We start from the raw sequence: 16,974 nt of genomic DNA, 5'->3' as shown, positions 1-16,974 counted from the left end.
AGCAGGACATCAGAAATGTAATCTGACAACCATTTTGACCATATACAGGAAAGAAACTTCATCAAAAAAGGTGAGAAATTCAACACATCATGTATGGACACTAGAGTAATTTCTTCCATACATGTGTTTCATAGTTTGAAATCAAGTCGCAATTACTGTTCTTTCCCTTATTGGCCAAGAACCCCAGTCTCCTCACAAAGTCTGTTATTTGGACATATGTAAAGACTGTCTCCTTTGGATTTAAAGAATTTGAAGGGGATTTTCAAGCTGTGACATGATAGCCTGTTTGATTAGTAGATTTGGGGGTCCTACAGGGTCCAAGGTGAAGAAGGGATTGAAATGTCCTTTCCCTTCCAATGTTGGAGTATCCCATCCACACATATGCATCTGTTACCATAAAAAAAGGAGAGGGGCGCCTGGGTGGCGCAGTCGGTTAAGCGTCCGACTTCAGCCAGGTCACGATCTCGCGGTCTGTGAGTTCGAGCCCCGCATCGGGCTCTGGGCTGATGGCTCGGAGCCTGGAGCCTGTTTCCGATTCTGTGTCTCCCTCTCTCTCTGCCCCTCCCCCGTTCATGCTCTGTCTCTCTCTGTCCCAAAAATAAATAAAAAACGTTGAAAAAAAATTCTATAAAAAAAAGAAAGGAGAAAAATAAGAGACACTGCTAAATATATTCTGATGTAGAACCTCTCCCAGGTTTCTCCCAAAGCATTTTTACATTTCTACATACATGCATAAAACAGTGCAAAAATTATTACTTATAACCATAAGAAGCCATGGAAATTATTTATGAGCTTGGGTTAGGGGATCCACCAACACCACTGGAGATATATAAATATGGAACATTAGGGAGATGATCATTAAGAATAAACTGAGAATAGAAAGAATCACACAGAAGTCAGGGATATCAAGATCAAATTGGTATTTTTCTCTGTGTCTACCTTGTGAGAATATGCATAGGTATTGTACATATTGGGCTCCTTACTTTGGCTCCCATAATGCAGAAAGGACTGAGCTGTGTATCCAGAATCTCTTGTCCCAAATTTACTAATATGAAAATTTTGTGTTCTGGTAAATAATGGGTGTAAGGTGGAGATAAATCTCTAGGGGCACCTGGGTGGCTCAGTCGGTTAAGTGTCTGACTCCTGATTTTGTCTCAGTTCATTATCTCATGGTTCATGACACTGAGCCTCACATCACATCAGGCTCTGCACTGACAGCATGGAGGCTGCTTGGGATTCTGCCTCTCCCTCTTTTCTCTCTCTCCCTCTCTCACCCGCAAAATAAATGAAGTTATTTTATTTATTTTGTTTTCAACGTTTATTTATTTTTGGGACAGAGAGAGACAGAGCATGAACGGGGGAGGGGCAGAGAGAGAGGGAGACACAGAATCAGAAACAGGCTCCAGGCTCTGAGCCATCAGCCCAGAGCCCGACGCGGGGCTCGAACTCACGGACCGCGAGATCGTGACCTGGCTGAAGTCGGATGCTTAACCGACTGCGCCACCCAGGCGCCCCAAATGAAGTTATTTTAAAAAGAGTCCTTGAAAACTAATTCACCTTGCCATCATATTCCAAGATATTTTCATATCAGTTCATCCGTTTTACATAGGTCACCTGGTTTGCCATTATTAGAAATAGTTAGATACTTGATATCATAAAAAGTAAACTCTAATTACCCAGATTATTTTGAGTCATTTTGCGTGTGGTGTTTTTTTATACTGCTAGGCATAGATTTCATTAAAGTTAAACACCAAAAATGGGAACCCATGTGTCTACGTGTCACAAAGGAGAATATAAACTGTTTAATTTAAAACTTAAATGTGTATCAATACAGGAATAATAGATGTAAGTACCTCCAACTTCAGAAGACATTAGTGAATTTTACATGATTTGGCATCATTGATGAATGCTTTGGATTAATCCTACCTATATATACAAAGAAGCAGTCAAACAAAACGAGGAGATAGAGAAATATGTTCCAAATGAAAGAAAAGATAAAATCTCAGAAGAAGATGGACATAACACGGAGATAAGCCATCTACCTGATAACCAGTTCAAAGTAATGCTCATCCACATGCTCACCAAACCCAAGAGAAGGGTAGATGAACACAGTGAGAACTTCAACAAAGAAATGGAAAATTTAACCACAGAAACAATCAGACCTGAAGTGCACAATGATGGAAATTAAGACTACATTAGAATGAATCAATAACAGATGAGGTGATGCAGAAGGATCATCTGCCTGGAAGACAATGTAGTAGAAATCATGCCAACAGAACAAGAGCAAGAAAACATTAGTTTTATTTTATTTTATTGTTATTTATTTTTATCTTGGGGAGAGAGAGAGAGCATTTGAAAAGGGAGAGGGACAGGAGAGATTGAGAAAGAGGATCTCAAGCAGGTTCCACACTCAGTGCAGAGCCGGACGTGGGGCTCCGACCCTTTCCCTGGGATCATGAACTGAGCTGAAATCACGAGCTAGAGTCAACTGATTGAGCTACCCAGGCGTCCTAATTCTACAAAACTTTTCAAGGGAGTTGACACCTCTGCATCTTAAATTAGTCTCAAAACTGAAGACAATGGAAAGTTTCCAAATTCATTCCGTATGGACAGCGTAACCCCAAAACCAAAACCAAACAAGGAAATCAAACACACACACACACACACACACACCCCACAGTACACGCCAATATCCCTGATCACATGCAACAATCCTCACTCAAGTATTAGCAAACTGAATTCCACAATACAAGAAAAGGATCTCACACCATGGTTACATGGGTTTATTCCACTTATGCAAGGATGCTTTAAGACCCACAACTCCATCAACCTGTCACACCACATTAACTGACTGAAACATCAAAATCATGTGGTCGTCTCAAGAGATGCAGAGAAAGCACCTGACAGAATTAAACATCCGTTTATAGAAAAAACTTCCCAGTGTAGAGAAGGAATTTCCCGCCATAAATAAAGTTCATATATTACAAGCCCGCAAGTAACATCATTCTCAACAGGGAAAAGCCAAAAGCTTTCCTTTCAGATCAGGATCAAGACCAGGAAATTCACACTTACCACTTTATTCAACACAGTACTGGAGGTCCTAGACACAGAAATATGAAAAGAAAAATCAGTCAAAGACATCCATGCTAATAAAGAAAATGCAAAACACTCACTATTGGCAGATGACTAAATTTCTAGAAAATAAATGAGACACTACACCAAAGTAACATATTAGAACGAATTCGTGAAATCAGTCAAGTGGCATGAAACAAAATTAATATATGGAAATCTTTTGGACTTTATACAGTAGTAGTAGTCTGTGAGAAAGAGAAATTAAACAATCCCATTTATAATCGCATTTATAAGAATCAATTAACAAAGAATATTTTAACCAAGGAGGTGAAATTATTACACACTGAAAATTTAAGCTATTGTTAGAAGAAATTTGAGGATGGCACAAATAAATAAATAGGAAGATATGTACTGTCCTTATGGAATGGAAGATATAATATTGTGAAAATATCCCAATTATGCAAAATGACCTATAGATTCAATGTACGCGTTATAAAAATACTAATAGCATTTTCACAGAACTAGAATACATTACCTGAAAGTTTGTATGGAACTACAAGCAACTCTGAATACCCAAAGCAATCCTTAGAAATAGGAACAAAACTGGAAGAAACATTCTCTTACATTTTAAAGGCTACTACAAAGCTCTAGCAATCCAAGCAGTATGGGACAACACTAGACACATAGATCAAAGGAATGGAGTAAAACGCCCAGAAATAAATGTGTGTCTATGTAATCAATTAAATGTGACAAGAAGGCAAGAAGGGACACAAGGGAAAAGAGAGTCTTCAGTAGATAGTGTTTATAAACCTGCAAAACTATGTGCTAAAGAATAATACTGGACTACTTATTTATACCAAACCCAAAAGAAACCTAAAATGAATTAAAGAGGTAGGGGTAAGGCCAGCAACAACAACTCCTAAAGAAAGCATAGTCAATAAACTCATGGAGATCGTTCTCATCGGTATTCTTTTGGATCTATTTTCATAGAGAATGGCAGCAAAATGAAAAATAAACAATATGACAAACCACAAGGCATTTGCCCAGCCAAGGAAATGGTCAATAAAAGAAAAAGGCTACCTACTGAATGGGAGATGATATTTGCAAATGATATATCCGGCAAGGGGTTAATATCCAAAATATATGAAGAATTCCTCCATCTTAACACAAAAAGAATGCAAACGCATGATTAAAAATTGGACCTAAGACCTGAATAGGTATTTCCTGACACAAGATATGCAGATGGCCAACAGACATGTAAAAAGATGCTCAGTATCGCTAGTCATCAGGAGAACAGAAATCAAAATCACAATGAGATAGCACCTCCCACATGTCTGAATCCAAAAAACATGAAATAACAAATATTGGTGTGCATGTGGAGAAAAGGAAATCTTAGGCACCGTTGGTGAGAATTGAAACTGGTGTTGTCACAATGGGCAACAGGATGGAGGTTTCTCCAAACATTTTTCTCATTTTTGACACAGCTGATGGATCTAGAGGGTTTGACGCTAAATGAAATGAGTCAGACAGAGAAAGGCAAATATCATATGATTTACCTAATGATGTCAAAACAAAAACAAACCAACAAGTGAACAAAACAATAGGCTCACATGCAGAGAGACCAAGTTTGTGATTTCTGTAGGGGAGTGGGGACAAGGGATGGCTGAAAGAAGCGAAAGAATGTAGGTGGTACAACCTTTCCGTTATAAAATAAATAATTCACAGGGATGTAAATTACAGCATGGAGAATAGAGTCCATACCATTGTATTAATTTTGTATGGTGATGGGTGATCACGATGATTTATCATGGTGATCATAGCATAACGTGTATAAATGATGAATCATTATGTCTACACCTGAACTTAATGTAATATCACATGTCAACTATACATCTTCGAAAATAAAAACATGAAAATGAAAATAGTATTGTCAACCCATTTTGCCAAACACAAAACAAAACAGAACTACAGACCAAAGGAAACATGCACGGGAATATGCCCAACATTATTACCAATTCTAATACAACAATGAAAACAAAGGAAAAGAATTCCAGTGATGCACAGTAGGTAATTTAGATATAAAGTTTTATTGCTTGGATGTTCATGTTATTTAACTGTCTTTTGAAAGTACTTTTAAAAGTAGTTTCTCTGCCCTACACCAATATTTTGAGTTAAGTGAAATTGTTAAACACTCATTAATTTTCCCCTACAGAGTTAGACTCTGGCTTTTTGTTTGTTTGTTTGTTTGTTGATCACAAATATTCCTATTTAAATACAGACACCTAGTTACCATTGGAGAATGAATAAGTAAATAGCATGAATAATTATTTAACATTCAAATCTCTGGAATGGTGCTATTGCTCAATATTATTCAATGTTTTATCCTTCCCACAGGCATTTATTTTTTCCAGCAGAAACTTTAATAACCTATTTACAAATAATACAAATGGAATGTAGGTATGTTAAAAATGAAGGTAGAATTTGAGAAGATCCATTCAGAAATTGATGTCTTTATGGCAGTCGCTAAAAAATTGAAAACGTAGTCAGTTTTCACTCTTAGTGTCAAAGATAATTAAACACCCGTCTACGGGTTGATGATTTTAGAATATTTTCAGTGAAATGGAAATGACATATCAAGGGCATAAGAAAAAGAAACACATAATATCTAGATGTAGCAAATTTGCCTAAAAGTAAAACATAAACTTCTAAGATATTTTACACAAGGCCTAAGTCCTTAGTGTTTGTCATTCAGATGGAAGTAAGTGAACAGTATCTCGTGGAACATAAGATTTGTCAGAGGCATTTGCTGAGGCACAAACGAAAAGCCACACTGCAAGCTCAAAGCCTCTACATTCTGGAGGTGTGTGAGGAGATAAATGTCTTCAAAATAGCCCAAGGGCAAGAATTTCCTTTTCAAATTTGAAGTGACACATTGATGAGAAATCTACTTTTTCCACTATTGCTTCACTCTCAGCGCTCACAGGGCCGGCAGGGTGTGAAGACCACAGATACTGTCTGGTTACGAGAGGAACCTGGTTCCCTCTGGACGATGCATGACTGTCTGGCCAACAGAAGGTATGTGTCAACACAGTCCTGCCTTTCTAGTAGTCACCTCAGTGAGTGGGAGATTATAAATGCTGGTGGGATGCACCTGAGGCACAGCCACTATACAATGAAATCACAGAGAACATTGGAATCTGCATTCCAACAATTCAGGGTAACAAACAAGAATGAGTATGAGATACATTAGAGATCTTACAATATTCAATTTCTTGCCTGTGGACCAGTCATTAAGAACATATGCATATACCTATGGGTTTGCAAATCAATATATATATATATATTTTTTTTTTTCAATGTTTATTTTTGGGACAGAGAGAGACAGAGCATGAACGGGGGAGGGGCAGAGAGAGAGGGAGACACAGAATCGGAAACAGGCTCCAGGCTCTGAGCCATCAGCCCAGAGCCCGACGCGGGGCTCGAACTCACGGACCGCGAGATCCTGACCTGGCTGAAGTTGGACGCTTAAACCACTGCGCCACCCAGGCGCCCCAACAAATCAATATAATTTAAGGTGAGATCACAGAAGCATCAGGACAAAGAACACATGCTTTGGATTTGTCATCAGTTGTCATCAAGAATATATTATATATATTCGACATTGGTCCAGTCTTTAAAAATAAATCCCGAAAATGAGTCCATTATAGCATAAAGGTCAAATAGAATTCCTCATATATTCATTTCAATAAATGAAAGCAGTTTGATTCTTCATAAAATGCGAGGTACCTTGTGTAAACATGCTAATTTAAACTTAACTATAAACAATCCAAAGACTTTTTATAAAATTGAACAAAACTTGGCCAAGAAAGATATTCAATACTGAAAGACGCTCTTGTGCAATGAAGTGTTACATGGTCTAAATGATATGAATCAGTAATGATAAATGGGTACTGTGTTACAAATAATTAAAATTGGGGCTCCTGGGTGGCTCCGTCGGTTGGGCGTGCAAATTCGGCGGGGGTCATGATCTCACTGTGAGTTCGAGCCCTACGTCAGACACTGTTCTGACAGCACGGAGACTGGAGCCTGCTTCAGATTCCGTGTCTTACTCTCTCTAACCCTCCCCACTCACGGTCTGTTTTACTCTCTGTCTCTCTCTCTCAGAAGGAAACAAAACAATTTTTTAATAAAAATAATTAAATCACTAACACATTATTGAGAACTTAGACCACTCAGATTAAGTGCTTTATATGCGTTATAGTGTACGTCTTTTAATTCGTATTTTAGATTACTAAACTAGATACCTAGACATGAAACAAATCTTTTTAATTTTAATTTTTTAAAAATTTTTCATGTTTATTTATTTTTGAGAGACAGAGAGAGACACAGAATGAGCAGGAGAGGGACAGAGAGAGGGAGACACAGAATCTGAAGCATGCTCCAGACTATGAGCTGTCAGCACAAGCCCCCCGTGGGGTTCGAACCCACGAACCATGAGATCATGACCTGAGCAAAAGTTGGTCGCTCGGCCAACCTCTCAACTGACTGAGCCACCTAGGTGCCCAACGAAATAATTTCTGAAGCTGATACTTTGTACTTGGAGAGACAGGAATAATTCCAGAGATCACTGACTGCATAGCTCCTTGACTGAGGTCTGAAATTACATTTATGTGAGTTTTAGTATAACTATACAACTAGAGTTACCCTAACTGCCTTTGAAATCATAGATCTTTCTAGACGTTTGTAACAACTGTGTTCTTCCATAAATGATCTACTCTATTATTTATCATTTTATGGTTTCATATCTTTGCCATTAAATCAGTTGTCACTCTGATGTTAAGTCCTCTTGTAAAAAATGCTTTGTTTCTTTTTGTTTTCACTATTGTTCCTGCTCTGGGCGATTTTTAGTGTGTCATGTAACATTTTGCAACATATGAAACATTTCTTCTTAAATTTAACAATTCTGAGAACTCCGCAGATGTTCAAAATAAAATATCACTTTGATAGCACTGCAGTCCTTTTTTAGAAACACAATTTCAAACCACAAATAAAAGTCATTTGCAACAGGAAATTCCTATATGTGCTAAAAAATATTTTCTCCCATCTTAGGGGACTTAATTTTTAACCAGTAATGGGTTTTAACACTGTCAAAATTGATACAACACTTTTTTCCTAATACAGTATTTTAATTACTCTGGTTATTCTAATAGTGTTGAAATATGTCTGTGGAATCTGACCTTACGTTAATGAGGACACTATTATTCATGAATTCCTTTCTTCTTCACTAATTTAGTGCTTTACATGTTTTGCAACCAATACTATTCTGCTATTATTGTAAATAAAAAACATTTATTCTATCATGAAACACTTATTTCAATCTCTACACAAGTTAGTACCAGACTTTCTATTGTTCAACTGCAAATGAGGAGTCTTCCTCACCCTCCACCCCACCCGGTGTCACTGTACTAGCAATGTCGTCAGCACATGACACACACTCTTGATCAAGACCTTCAGGGCAGTTTCATCCACATTGTAGCTGACACTGCTCAGCTGCAGACATGGACAACCAAGGCGTGACTTATGCGGAAGTCCATCATGCTAAGGGCTCAAAAAGACAGCAAGTGCAACCTAAGGGCACGAAAAGTTCCATTTCAGTAACTGAGGAGGAGATAGCCTATACAGAATTGAATCTTCAAAATGCTTCTCGGGACCTTCAAGGGAATGGCAAGAACTCTCCCTGCAAAGGTAAAAAACATTTAATGCAGACAAGTATGTCTGTTTTAAGATTTGAAGTTGGGGTGTAGGGGTATAAGGAAAGAGTAGGAAGTGATCTCACATAGTTTTCATTTGTGAGGACCAGAGCTGGAGGTTGGAATATGGTATTGTAATTGAACGCATTGGTATATTCTGAGAGAAGATTCCAATGATAGTGATGGGTTTGAGGTGCAGGTTATTGTATGTGATTCCGTGTGCATTGTGGGTTCTCTTGTTTGTAAATCTCCTAAATGATTGTTTGCGGGCATCCTTTCTCAGTGTTTGCCTTTCTCTTCCTACTACTCACCTTCATGTCCAGAGAAGCTCATAGCCGGTATCTTGGGAATCCTCTGCCTCGTCTTGATGTCCACTGTGGTAACAATAGCTGTTATTCCCTGTAAGTACGTGTTTGAATGACTAAAAGGGACTATTTCACCTTACTGATCATCAGTTCCTCGACATTGTGTGTAACACTTTGAATTTATTATCTCATTTTAATGCATTTTTAATGCATTCTCTAAGTGCGGAATGATTATTTAGAGGTTATCTAAAGTAGAAATAACAGAATACATTTAGGGAGAATTAAACATATATTTGGATTTAATAACTCAAAGGCAAGTCACACAAGAGACTTTATGGTGAAATATGCCTTAATTCTTGAGATTGCTTAAAGGAAATATTGTAAGAGATGGTGAGGTTTGGTTTTTTTAAGTTTTTGAATTATTTTCTCTCTCATGTTCATTACTTTATTAAATTTTTCTGGTAAAATAGCACACCCAATTTTAAACTAAGATATTCAACTTATTATGATTCATTCATTTAATATTATGGGTTTTTTGAGAATTGCTTTAATGTTCTAGCTACTCAAGGACCAGCGCAGAACAAAACATCCCTGGAAACGACAATCCAGAAAGGTACAACATCCCTTGCAAAATTCTGTTATTAGTTTAGTGGCTATTTTAGCTCTATCTTCAACTAGGCAAAGATGATAACAGATTCTTTTGGAAAAGTGAATTCAAAAATTGCTTAATGATCACCATACCTGTTGTTAACAATTGCCCCACATTTCCTCCTTCTATGACATGATAAAACATAAATCATTCCATAAAGATGGTTTTGTTCACTGACTCTCATGACATGTAGAGATGGACATTTTTGTGGTTGCTTTATTTGGGCACATAAATTAGGGGATGAAAGCCTAACTCTTCTCTGAGTGTGTGTGTGTTTTGCTTTAACTTTATCAGCTTGTGAGGATATATGAATATGGTAGGTACACATATGTGTATCCGTATACAGTATGTAAATTTTCATTTTTTAATATTCAAAGCTTTTGGGATAATATCTCGTAATCTCTCTCCAGCGTGTCTCTGTTGTCATTGTCTGAAAGAGTGGTTTACGTATTCCAACAATTGCTATTACATTAGCACTGAGGGAAAATTATGGAAGGAGAGTTTGACGTCCTGTGCTTCTAAGAATTCTAACCTGCTCTACTATGATGATGAAGAGGACAAGGTAAGTTTTCAAATGTTTCCAGATTCTATTAAAAGCTTGTCATTAAATGGGGCTCCTGAGTGGTTCAGTGGATTAAGCCTCCGACTTTGGCTCAGGTCATGATCTCAACTTTCGTGAGTTTGAGCCCCACAGCGGGCTCTGTGCTGACAGCCCTGAGCCTGGAGTCTGCTTCAGATTCTGTGTCTCCTTTTCTCTCTCCGCTTCTCCCCTGCTCGTGCTCTCTCTCTGTGTCTCAAAAATAAATAAATGTTAAAAAAAGAACAAGAAAAAGTTTGCAATTAATATTATGCTCTAGAATTCACCCATAGTTTTATATGTATTTGTAGTTTATTTCTTTTAAAGTGTTTAATATCCCATGGTTTGACTCTGACACATTATTTATAGTTTTATACCTTGAATGTACATTTGATAATTTCCAGTTCTTGCTTTTCATAGGATCTTGCACTTCTAGAAATGCTCTTTTGTCTGAAATTTACTATTGAATTTTACAACACATCAAGGAAACTAGACATAAGATCGTGCACATTGATTACAATAGACTTAGAATCACACAATTCTAAATTACATCATGAGACAGAAGTTTAGAGCCTTTATCAGGCCTGCCCATTTTCCTTTTATGAAATATCTCTGCTTCTTTTGGGGCTGTATATCAATGGAATCATTCAGGGTGCATTTTTTGTGTGTCTCCCTTCTCTCCCAGGTACTACTTGTAATCCATCTATATTAACACACTTGTCTACAGTTTGTGAATATTCACTGCTCTCATATGAATATGAGATTTTAAAAACCTTTCTCAAAAATTTTGTTCCTTTTTCGTATGTGGGTATTATGAATAATTATGTTAGGAGAAGTCTTTTCTATGTCTTCCTCCACATATCATATTGATAACCATTTATTGCACATAGCGACATATATATTTATGTAAAATAAATGTATGGTTTTTGTAATAAAATAATAATGTGTAAGTGTAACATAATCATATTCATGTATAATTAACTACACTTCCCTGTAAGCATTAGTAGGAAATTGCACAGACATAGATATGTGTATATTTCACTATATTAATTATCCCTACATTTTTCTATTTTATGGTGTAAAATACATTGTACCAAATAGGCTTTTGACCCAAAACTCAGCAGTCTCAGAAAAATTCATTAAAGGTTCTGATGGTTAGACACACTACCATTTTCTTGGGTTGTAAATCTCAAGGCTATTCTCCTTTGTGAGAATGAGAAGTGCTGGGTTGTGTCTCTTGCCCATTTCTCCAGGACGGTGTCTTCTTTCCACTTCTCAGAAGTCTTTGTCATATTTTAGACCTGAGCTCATTTTTGAACTTTTAAGATGCAAATACCTGCATCTGCATTTTCACTCTCCTATTGGAGTCTTTTAATGATCAGAATTGTAATGTTACCAGGGTCCTACTTAGCGTTTTGTACATTACAATGAGTATTATTGGACCTATTTCAGAAGTTAGCCAAAGTTTATGAATAGATTTCCTATATTATTTTCCTATATTTACATTTTTCTTTATTTCTTTATTTTTTTCCATGATGATTTATGATCCAATTAGAATTTATTTTTCGTGATGCTTTATGTCTGAGGCTGTGAGATAAGAGTGAAAGTTGTATTTTTCTACATCATTACCTCATTGACGGAGCATCATTTATAGCAAAGTAGGTCTTTTCTTCATCAGTAACTTTATATACATAAAGTTATATATATATGTACACATATGCTCTAATCTCCTTGATATAAGTAATATAGATATTATATATCTTTATATAGATGATTGTATATTCATAGAGCACAGTCTACACAGTCTATCACAACCCACAGCAGTTCGAGTAAAATGTAGAGACTTACTTGCCCTTATGGTCCATTACCGTGTCCCATTTATACTACAAGTGGCCTAAATATTTCTCTGCTTACATGGAGAATCACATGCATGTTATAACTTTGCTTCAACTGACACTTTTGCTTCAAAGATCAACAATTTCGAAAACACGGGAGGTGAAGGAAAGTCCATTAGACCTGGTAAAGAATTTTATTCTTACATGTGTCCTCTCTTTCTTCCTTATGATCCAAAATGCCTTCTTATACCATGTATTCTCTCTAGCAGTTCTTTCAGAATGGGTCTGTTGGTCATACATTTTCTTAGTGTTCCTTGATCGGAGAATGTCTTGATTTCTCTTGCATGCCTGTTGATTCTTTTGGTGGGTAGTCCATGGTTTTTTAATAGAATCACCCAGTTAGTGTCTAAAACTTTTCTGTTTATCAAGCATGCCTTTTTTTTCTTTTATTTTGACCAGAGAGAAAAAATATTTTGGAGACTTGGGTGTGTACCTGTTGATGTCTGTGGTTTGCTAGGCTCTCTGACACCAGTGTATGTGAGGTAGAGGGAAATTCCGGGGAGCTCACCACCATGCCATTCCTCGGGTCTCCAGGGCTGGGATCTGTCAGCTTTCTCATTAGCTTTCTGAATCTTATGTCATCTTATCTATAATGTTCAGGGATTGTAGCTGTATTGGTGGGAGGACTAAGGAAAAGACTATCCACTCTATCTTACCAGAACAGAAAGTCTAGCTGGGGTGGCTTTCATTTGAATGCTCCTAAGATTAATAGTGTTGGTCCTATTTGTCTGTACTCACTTGGCGTCTATACATGGTGTTTGGTGACATATCTATTGAAATATTTTGCTAATAGTTTTACCTTTTTTTCATTGTATTTTGAACCTTCTTTATGTACCCTGGCGGCAAGTCTTTTATTAGACGTATGGTTTGTAAATGTTTGTTCACAAGTTTATGACTGTCTTTTCTCTTCCAAGAGCAGATATTATCTGGATGAACTATACTTCATCAATTTCTTCTTCTATGGATCGTGCTTTTGGTACTCTATCAAATCTCTGGCCAACTGTAGGTCATGCGTTTTTTAGAAAATATTTGAACGTTTTTATGTGTGATCAATTTTGAGCACTTTAACGTAGTATAAAGCATATAATCATTTATCATATTTGATAGTCCATTGTTTCCAGAACATTTGTTGGAAAGACTCTACTTTCTCCACTGAATGACTTTGCATTTTTGTGCAATTGTGCATTTCATATTGTGCGGGTACAAATGTTGCCCTTTCTCATCTGTTTAATTAATGGCCTTATGTATTTTTATGTCTGTTTTGTACTTGAAAGATCATCTTTTTTATTTTAAATGTTTATTACTTTATTTTGAGAGAGTGAAAATGCAAGTAGAGGGCGGGGCAGAGAGAGAGAGAGAAAGGCAGAGAATCCCAAGCAGGGTCCATGGTGTCAGCACAGAGCCTGACCTGGGGCTCCATCTCAGGAACCATGAGCAGTAATCAAGAGTCAGGAGCACAAATGACTGATCTACCCAGGTGCCCACAAAATTGTCCTTCTTTAAACTGTGAATTTATTCAAGTTCATTTTCAGAGTTATGCTACCTATTCAGGATCTTTGCATGGATGTTTCCTATTCATTTCTATCTTTCTAAAGGTTTCATTCAATGTTTATTATTTATTTATTTATTTTGTGTGAGAGAGAAAGTGCATGGGAGAGGGACAGAGAGAGAGAGACAGAGAGAGAGAGAGACAGAGAGAGAGAGAGAGAGAGAGCAAGCAGGGGAGGTGTTGAAGGAGGGAGAGAGTGAGCATCTGAAACCAGATCTATGCCATCAACACAGAGCCCCAGGCGGGGCTAAACCCACAAACTGTGACATCATGACCTGAACCAAAACCAAGATTCGGATGTTAACCAACTGAGCCACCCAGGCGCCCAGACACATTTGTGTGTGTGTGAGTGTGTGTGTGTGTTGCATCCATTGTCATGAGTATAAGGTGATAACTCATCGTGCATTTGATTTGCATTTCTTTGCTCATTAGCGAAATTGAGCATCTTTTCATACGATTTTTCACCATCTGTATATATTCTTTGCAAATTTGTGTATTTCATTTCTTTGCCCAGTTTTTCATTGTCTCTTTTGGTGTTTGCTGTAGTTGTCACTGACTTGTAGATTCCTTGTATATTTTAGATATGATTCCCTTGTTTGATATATGATTTGCAAGTGTTTTTCCCACTCTGTATTGTCTTTGCTGATCATGCCTTTTAATGCACAGAATTGTTTCAGGTTGACATTGCCCAGTTATCTACAATGGACTTTTCCTTTGTGTTCTGTGGTTTTAGTGACCTAGCCAAGAAATCATTGCCAAGTACAATGCTGTTTAATATCCCCCCTTCTTTCTTTGAGGAACTTTATAGTTTTACATCTTACATTTATGTCTTTAGTTCATTTGGAGTTAATTTTAGTAGACAGTGTAAATGTAAACATCCAACTTCATTCTTCTGCATGTGGGTAGTCAGTTTCCAAACACCCTTTGAAAAGGTCCACTGTTTCCCTATTGAATCGTTCTGACATCCTTATCAAACCTGATTAGACTGATTATACCTGCATTTGTGTCTGGATATTTTTAAGGGATTGTTTCCATGGGGGGTTTAGGCTCTGTCTCTTTCTGTTCCTTCATCTTGCTGCTGGTATCCCGTTCCAGTTGGAACTAGTGTGCAGGGCAGGGATATGGATTCTGTCCTAGATAATGTGGCGTAAGGCTGATGGAGGTGGAAGACGTGTCAGCCATCCCTGATTTTCACACTGACTTGAGTCATTTCACAATCCACTCTCTTCCCTCAAGAGTATTTCTTTGTATTTGCCAGTGTTCTTTGGTCTTTTCATTATGATGTCATGAGACGTGGATTTGTACGTGCTCCTTCTGTTAGCAGTTTGCTATGTCTCCGGTGTCTAAAATATTTTAAATGATGTTAGTAAGCTGTTCATTCGTTGTGCCTTCAGATTGTTGTCCTATTTTATTTTCTACCTCTGTTGTACTTCTCATATTCTACTTAGACCTAAGTTGGCTTTCTGGATACTGTTTTGAAAGTCTCTGAATTCTGTAAATTCTTATATAAAATTCTCTTTTTTCTGTCTCATCCTAAAATATGAATAGATTTTGTTACTCCTACAATTTTATCAGTTCTTTTCTACCACATCCCAAATTTTCTGCAGAGAAAATTTAGTGAATTTTCCATTTCCGGTATGTATTTGTTCACTCAGATTCTCTGTGGTTTCTTCATAGAGTTTTATTTCTTATTGATATTGCCTACTTGCTAAATTACTGCCATCACATGCTCCTGTAATTATTTCAACTAAGTTTTCTGTATAGTTTACATATCTTTATAAGTAAGACTTTTCAATGCTTTTTTCTAATATGTGCAACAATTACCCCATTAGAAGGTCTATTGACATATGCTTTCCTTTTGTTGGAAGATATTTTCCAATTTCCCTTCACATTTTTTAACTCTTTATGGAGACATTTTTAAAAATACAGTTTATTAAATATGCATTCTCTTTCATTTCTCCTAGATTTACTCTGTTTTTTTGTTGTAAAAACTTTATGGCAGCATCTTCTCTACTGAAGTCTGTTTGCTGATAGTTTTCTTCAATTTTTCCATGTTCTTATGGCTTACGTTTATGACCTTGTGACTTTGAAGACTTGATGTTAATTACTAGCTTTTTTTTTTGTTTTTGTTGTGGTTTTTTTTGTTTGTTTTTTTAAGAAAGGATGTGTTCAAACACTGCAGGTCACTACGGCTTCCACGTTCTGCAGTGTGACCTCAGTGCCTGTGTGTGAATGCGGGAGGGGACTGTTCAGACCTTTACTCTCAGTTCCCAAGTCTCCTTGTGCTCTTACTTTCTCCTGGGCTCCTCTTGGTCTCCTCTTCATGTGTGTCTATTTTTTCCATAAGCTAAGAGTGTTGGAGAGCCAATGTCAACTCTTCTGTTTCTTTCTCACATCCAGTATCTTTCCATTATATTTATGGGGGTCACAGTGCTTGACACAAACACCTCAACCTCCGACCAAGACAAGTATGGGTTTTCTTCATCATTACCGAGCGATATCAGCACTTGGAATTGAAATTCAATGGGTACCCATCCCCATCCCCAGCGCTGATCAGGTCTCCCCCTGTGGCACCAGCACCCTTGCTCTTTGCAGTATCTCCCAGTTGTAACAGCTTCAGTCTTCTTATCACTGAGCCAGGGGTGGGCAGGTGGGGAGACACGGGACCATCCTAGGCAAGAAGATGACAAATGTGCTTCCGACTTGAATCTCCAGGGTTTTTTCCAATGTACGTATTTCATAAGTTATTACCTGTGATCCATTTTCTAAACTCTGAAATTGTTTTCACGGTCAGTTTGTCCTCTTCACTTAGTCCTACTAGGTTAATTTTATACTTTTGTGTCCACTGTGTGACATTATATTATAATTTCAAAGTGTCTACAAAGGAAGAAAGGATGAACTTTTATGTGTTATTATGGAATTCAAATGAGTATAAGAGCTTGTATTTGACTCCCAATAAATTTTATTTTCTCATAGTTTTTGTTGAATTTACTCCGCGCTAGTACATGGATTAGAGGCTCCCAGAGAAGCCATCATAGTTCATCTGTGCAGCCAAAAGACTTAACATTTTCTTCCGAAGTGTAAGTCACATGATAGCTTTTTATTTTATGCCTCACAAGAATTGTTCTTAGAAACAAAAACAGCAATATGTGAACAGTCGGATGAACACAGTAGGGG

At 37.2% G+C, this 16,974-nt stretch overlaps 1 protein-coding gene across 3 annotated transcripts in view; it reads left to right on the top strand.

Annotated features, from left to right (window-relative positions):
- Nucleotides 1–5,951: 5,951 nt before the first annotated feature.
- Nucleotides 5,952–16,974, top strand: part of LOC111561475 (NKG2-A/NKG2-B type II integral membrane protein-like) — a 31,959-nt gene continuing 20,936 nt past the window's right edge. Inside the window, exons 1-6 of one of the 3 annotated variants that reach the window (XM_045061367.1) lie at nt 5,952–6,147; nt 8,609–8,817; nt 9,146–9,223; nt 9,687–9,740; nt 10,187–10,338; nt 16,774–16,877. In XM_045061367.1, coding sequence (XP_044917302.1) covers nt 8,631–8,817; nt 9,146–9,223; nt 9,687–9,740; nt 10,187–10,338; nt 16,774–16,877 — 575 coding nt within the window. In that variant the 5' untranslated portion in view covers nt 5,952–6,147; nt 8,609–8,630. Of the gene's footprint in view, nt 6,148–7,575; nt 8,818–9,145; nt 9,224–9,686; nt 9,741–10,186; nt 10,339–16,773; nt 16,878–16,974 lie in introns of those variants that run through there. The other 2 variants (XM_045061366.1, XM_045061368.1) reach the window with 2 other exon arrangements.

This window comes from Felis catus, chromosome B4, assembly GCF_018350175.1.
Source record: "Felis catus isolate Fca126 chromosome B4, F.catus_Fca126_mat1.0, whole genome shotgun sequence".
Taxonomy (NCBI): domain Eukaryota; kingdom Metazoa; phylum Chordata; class Mammalia; order Carnivora; family Felidae; genus Felis; species Felis catus.
This window is presented reverse-complemented; position numbering and strand designations above follow the sequence as displayed.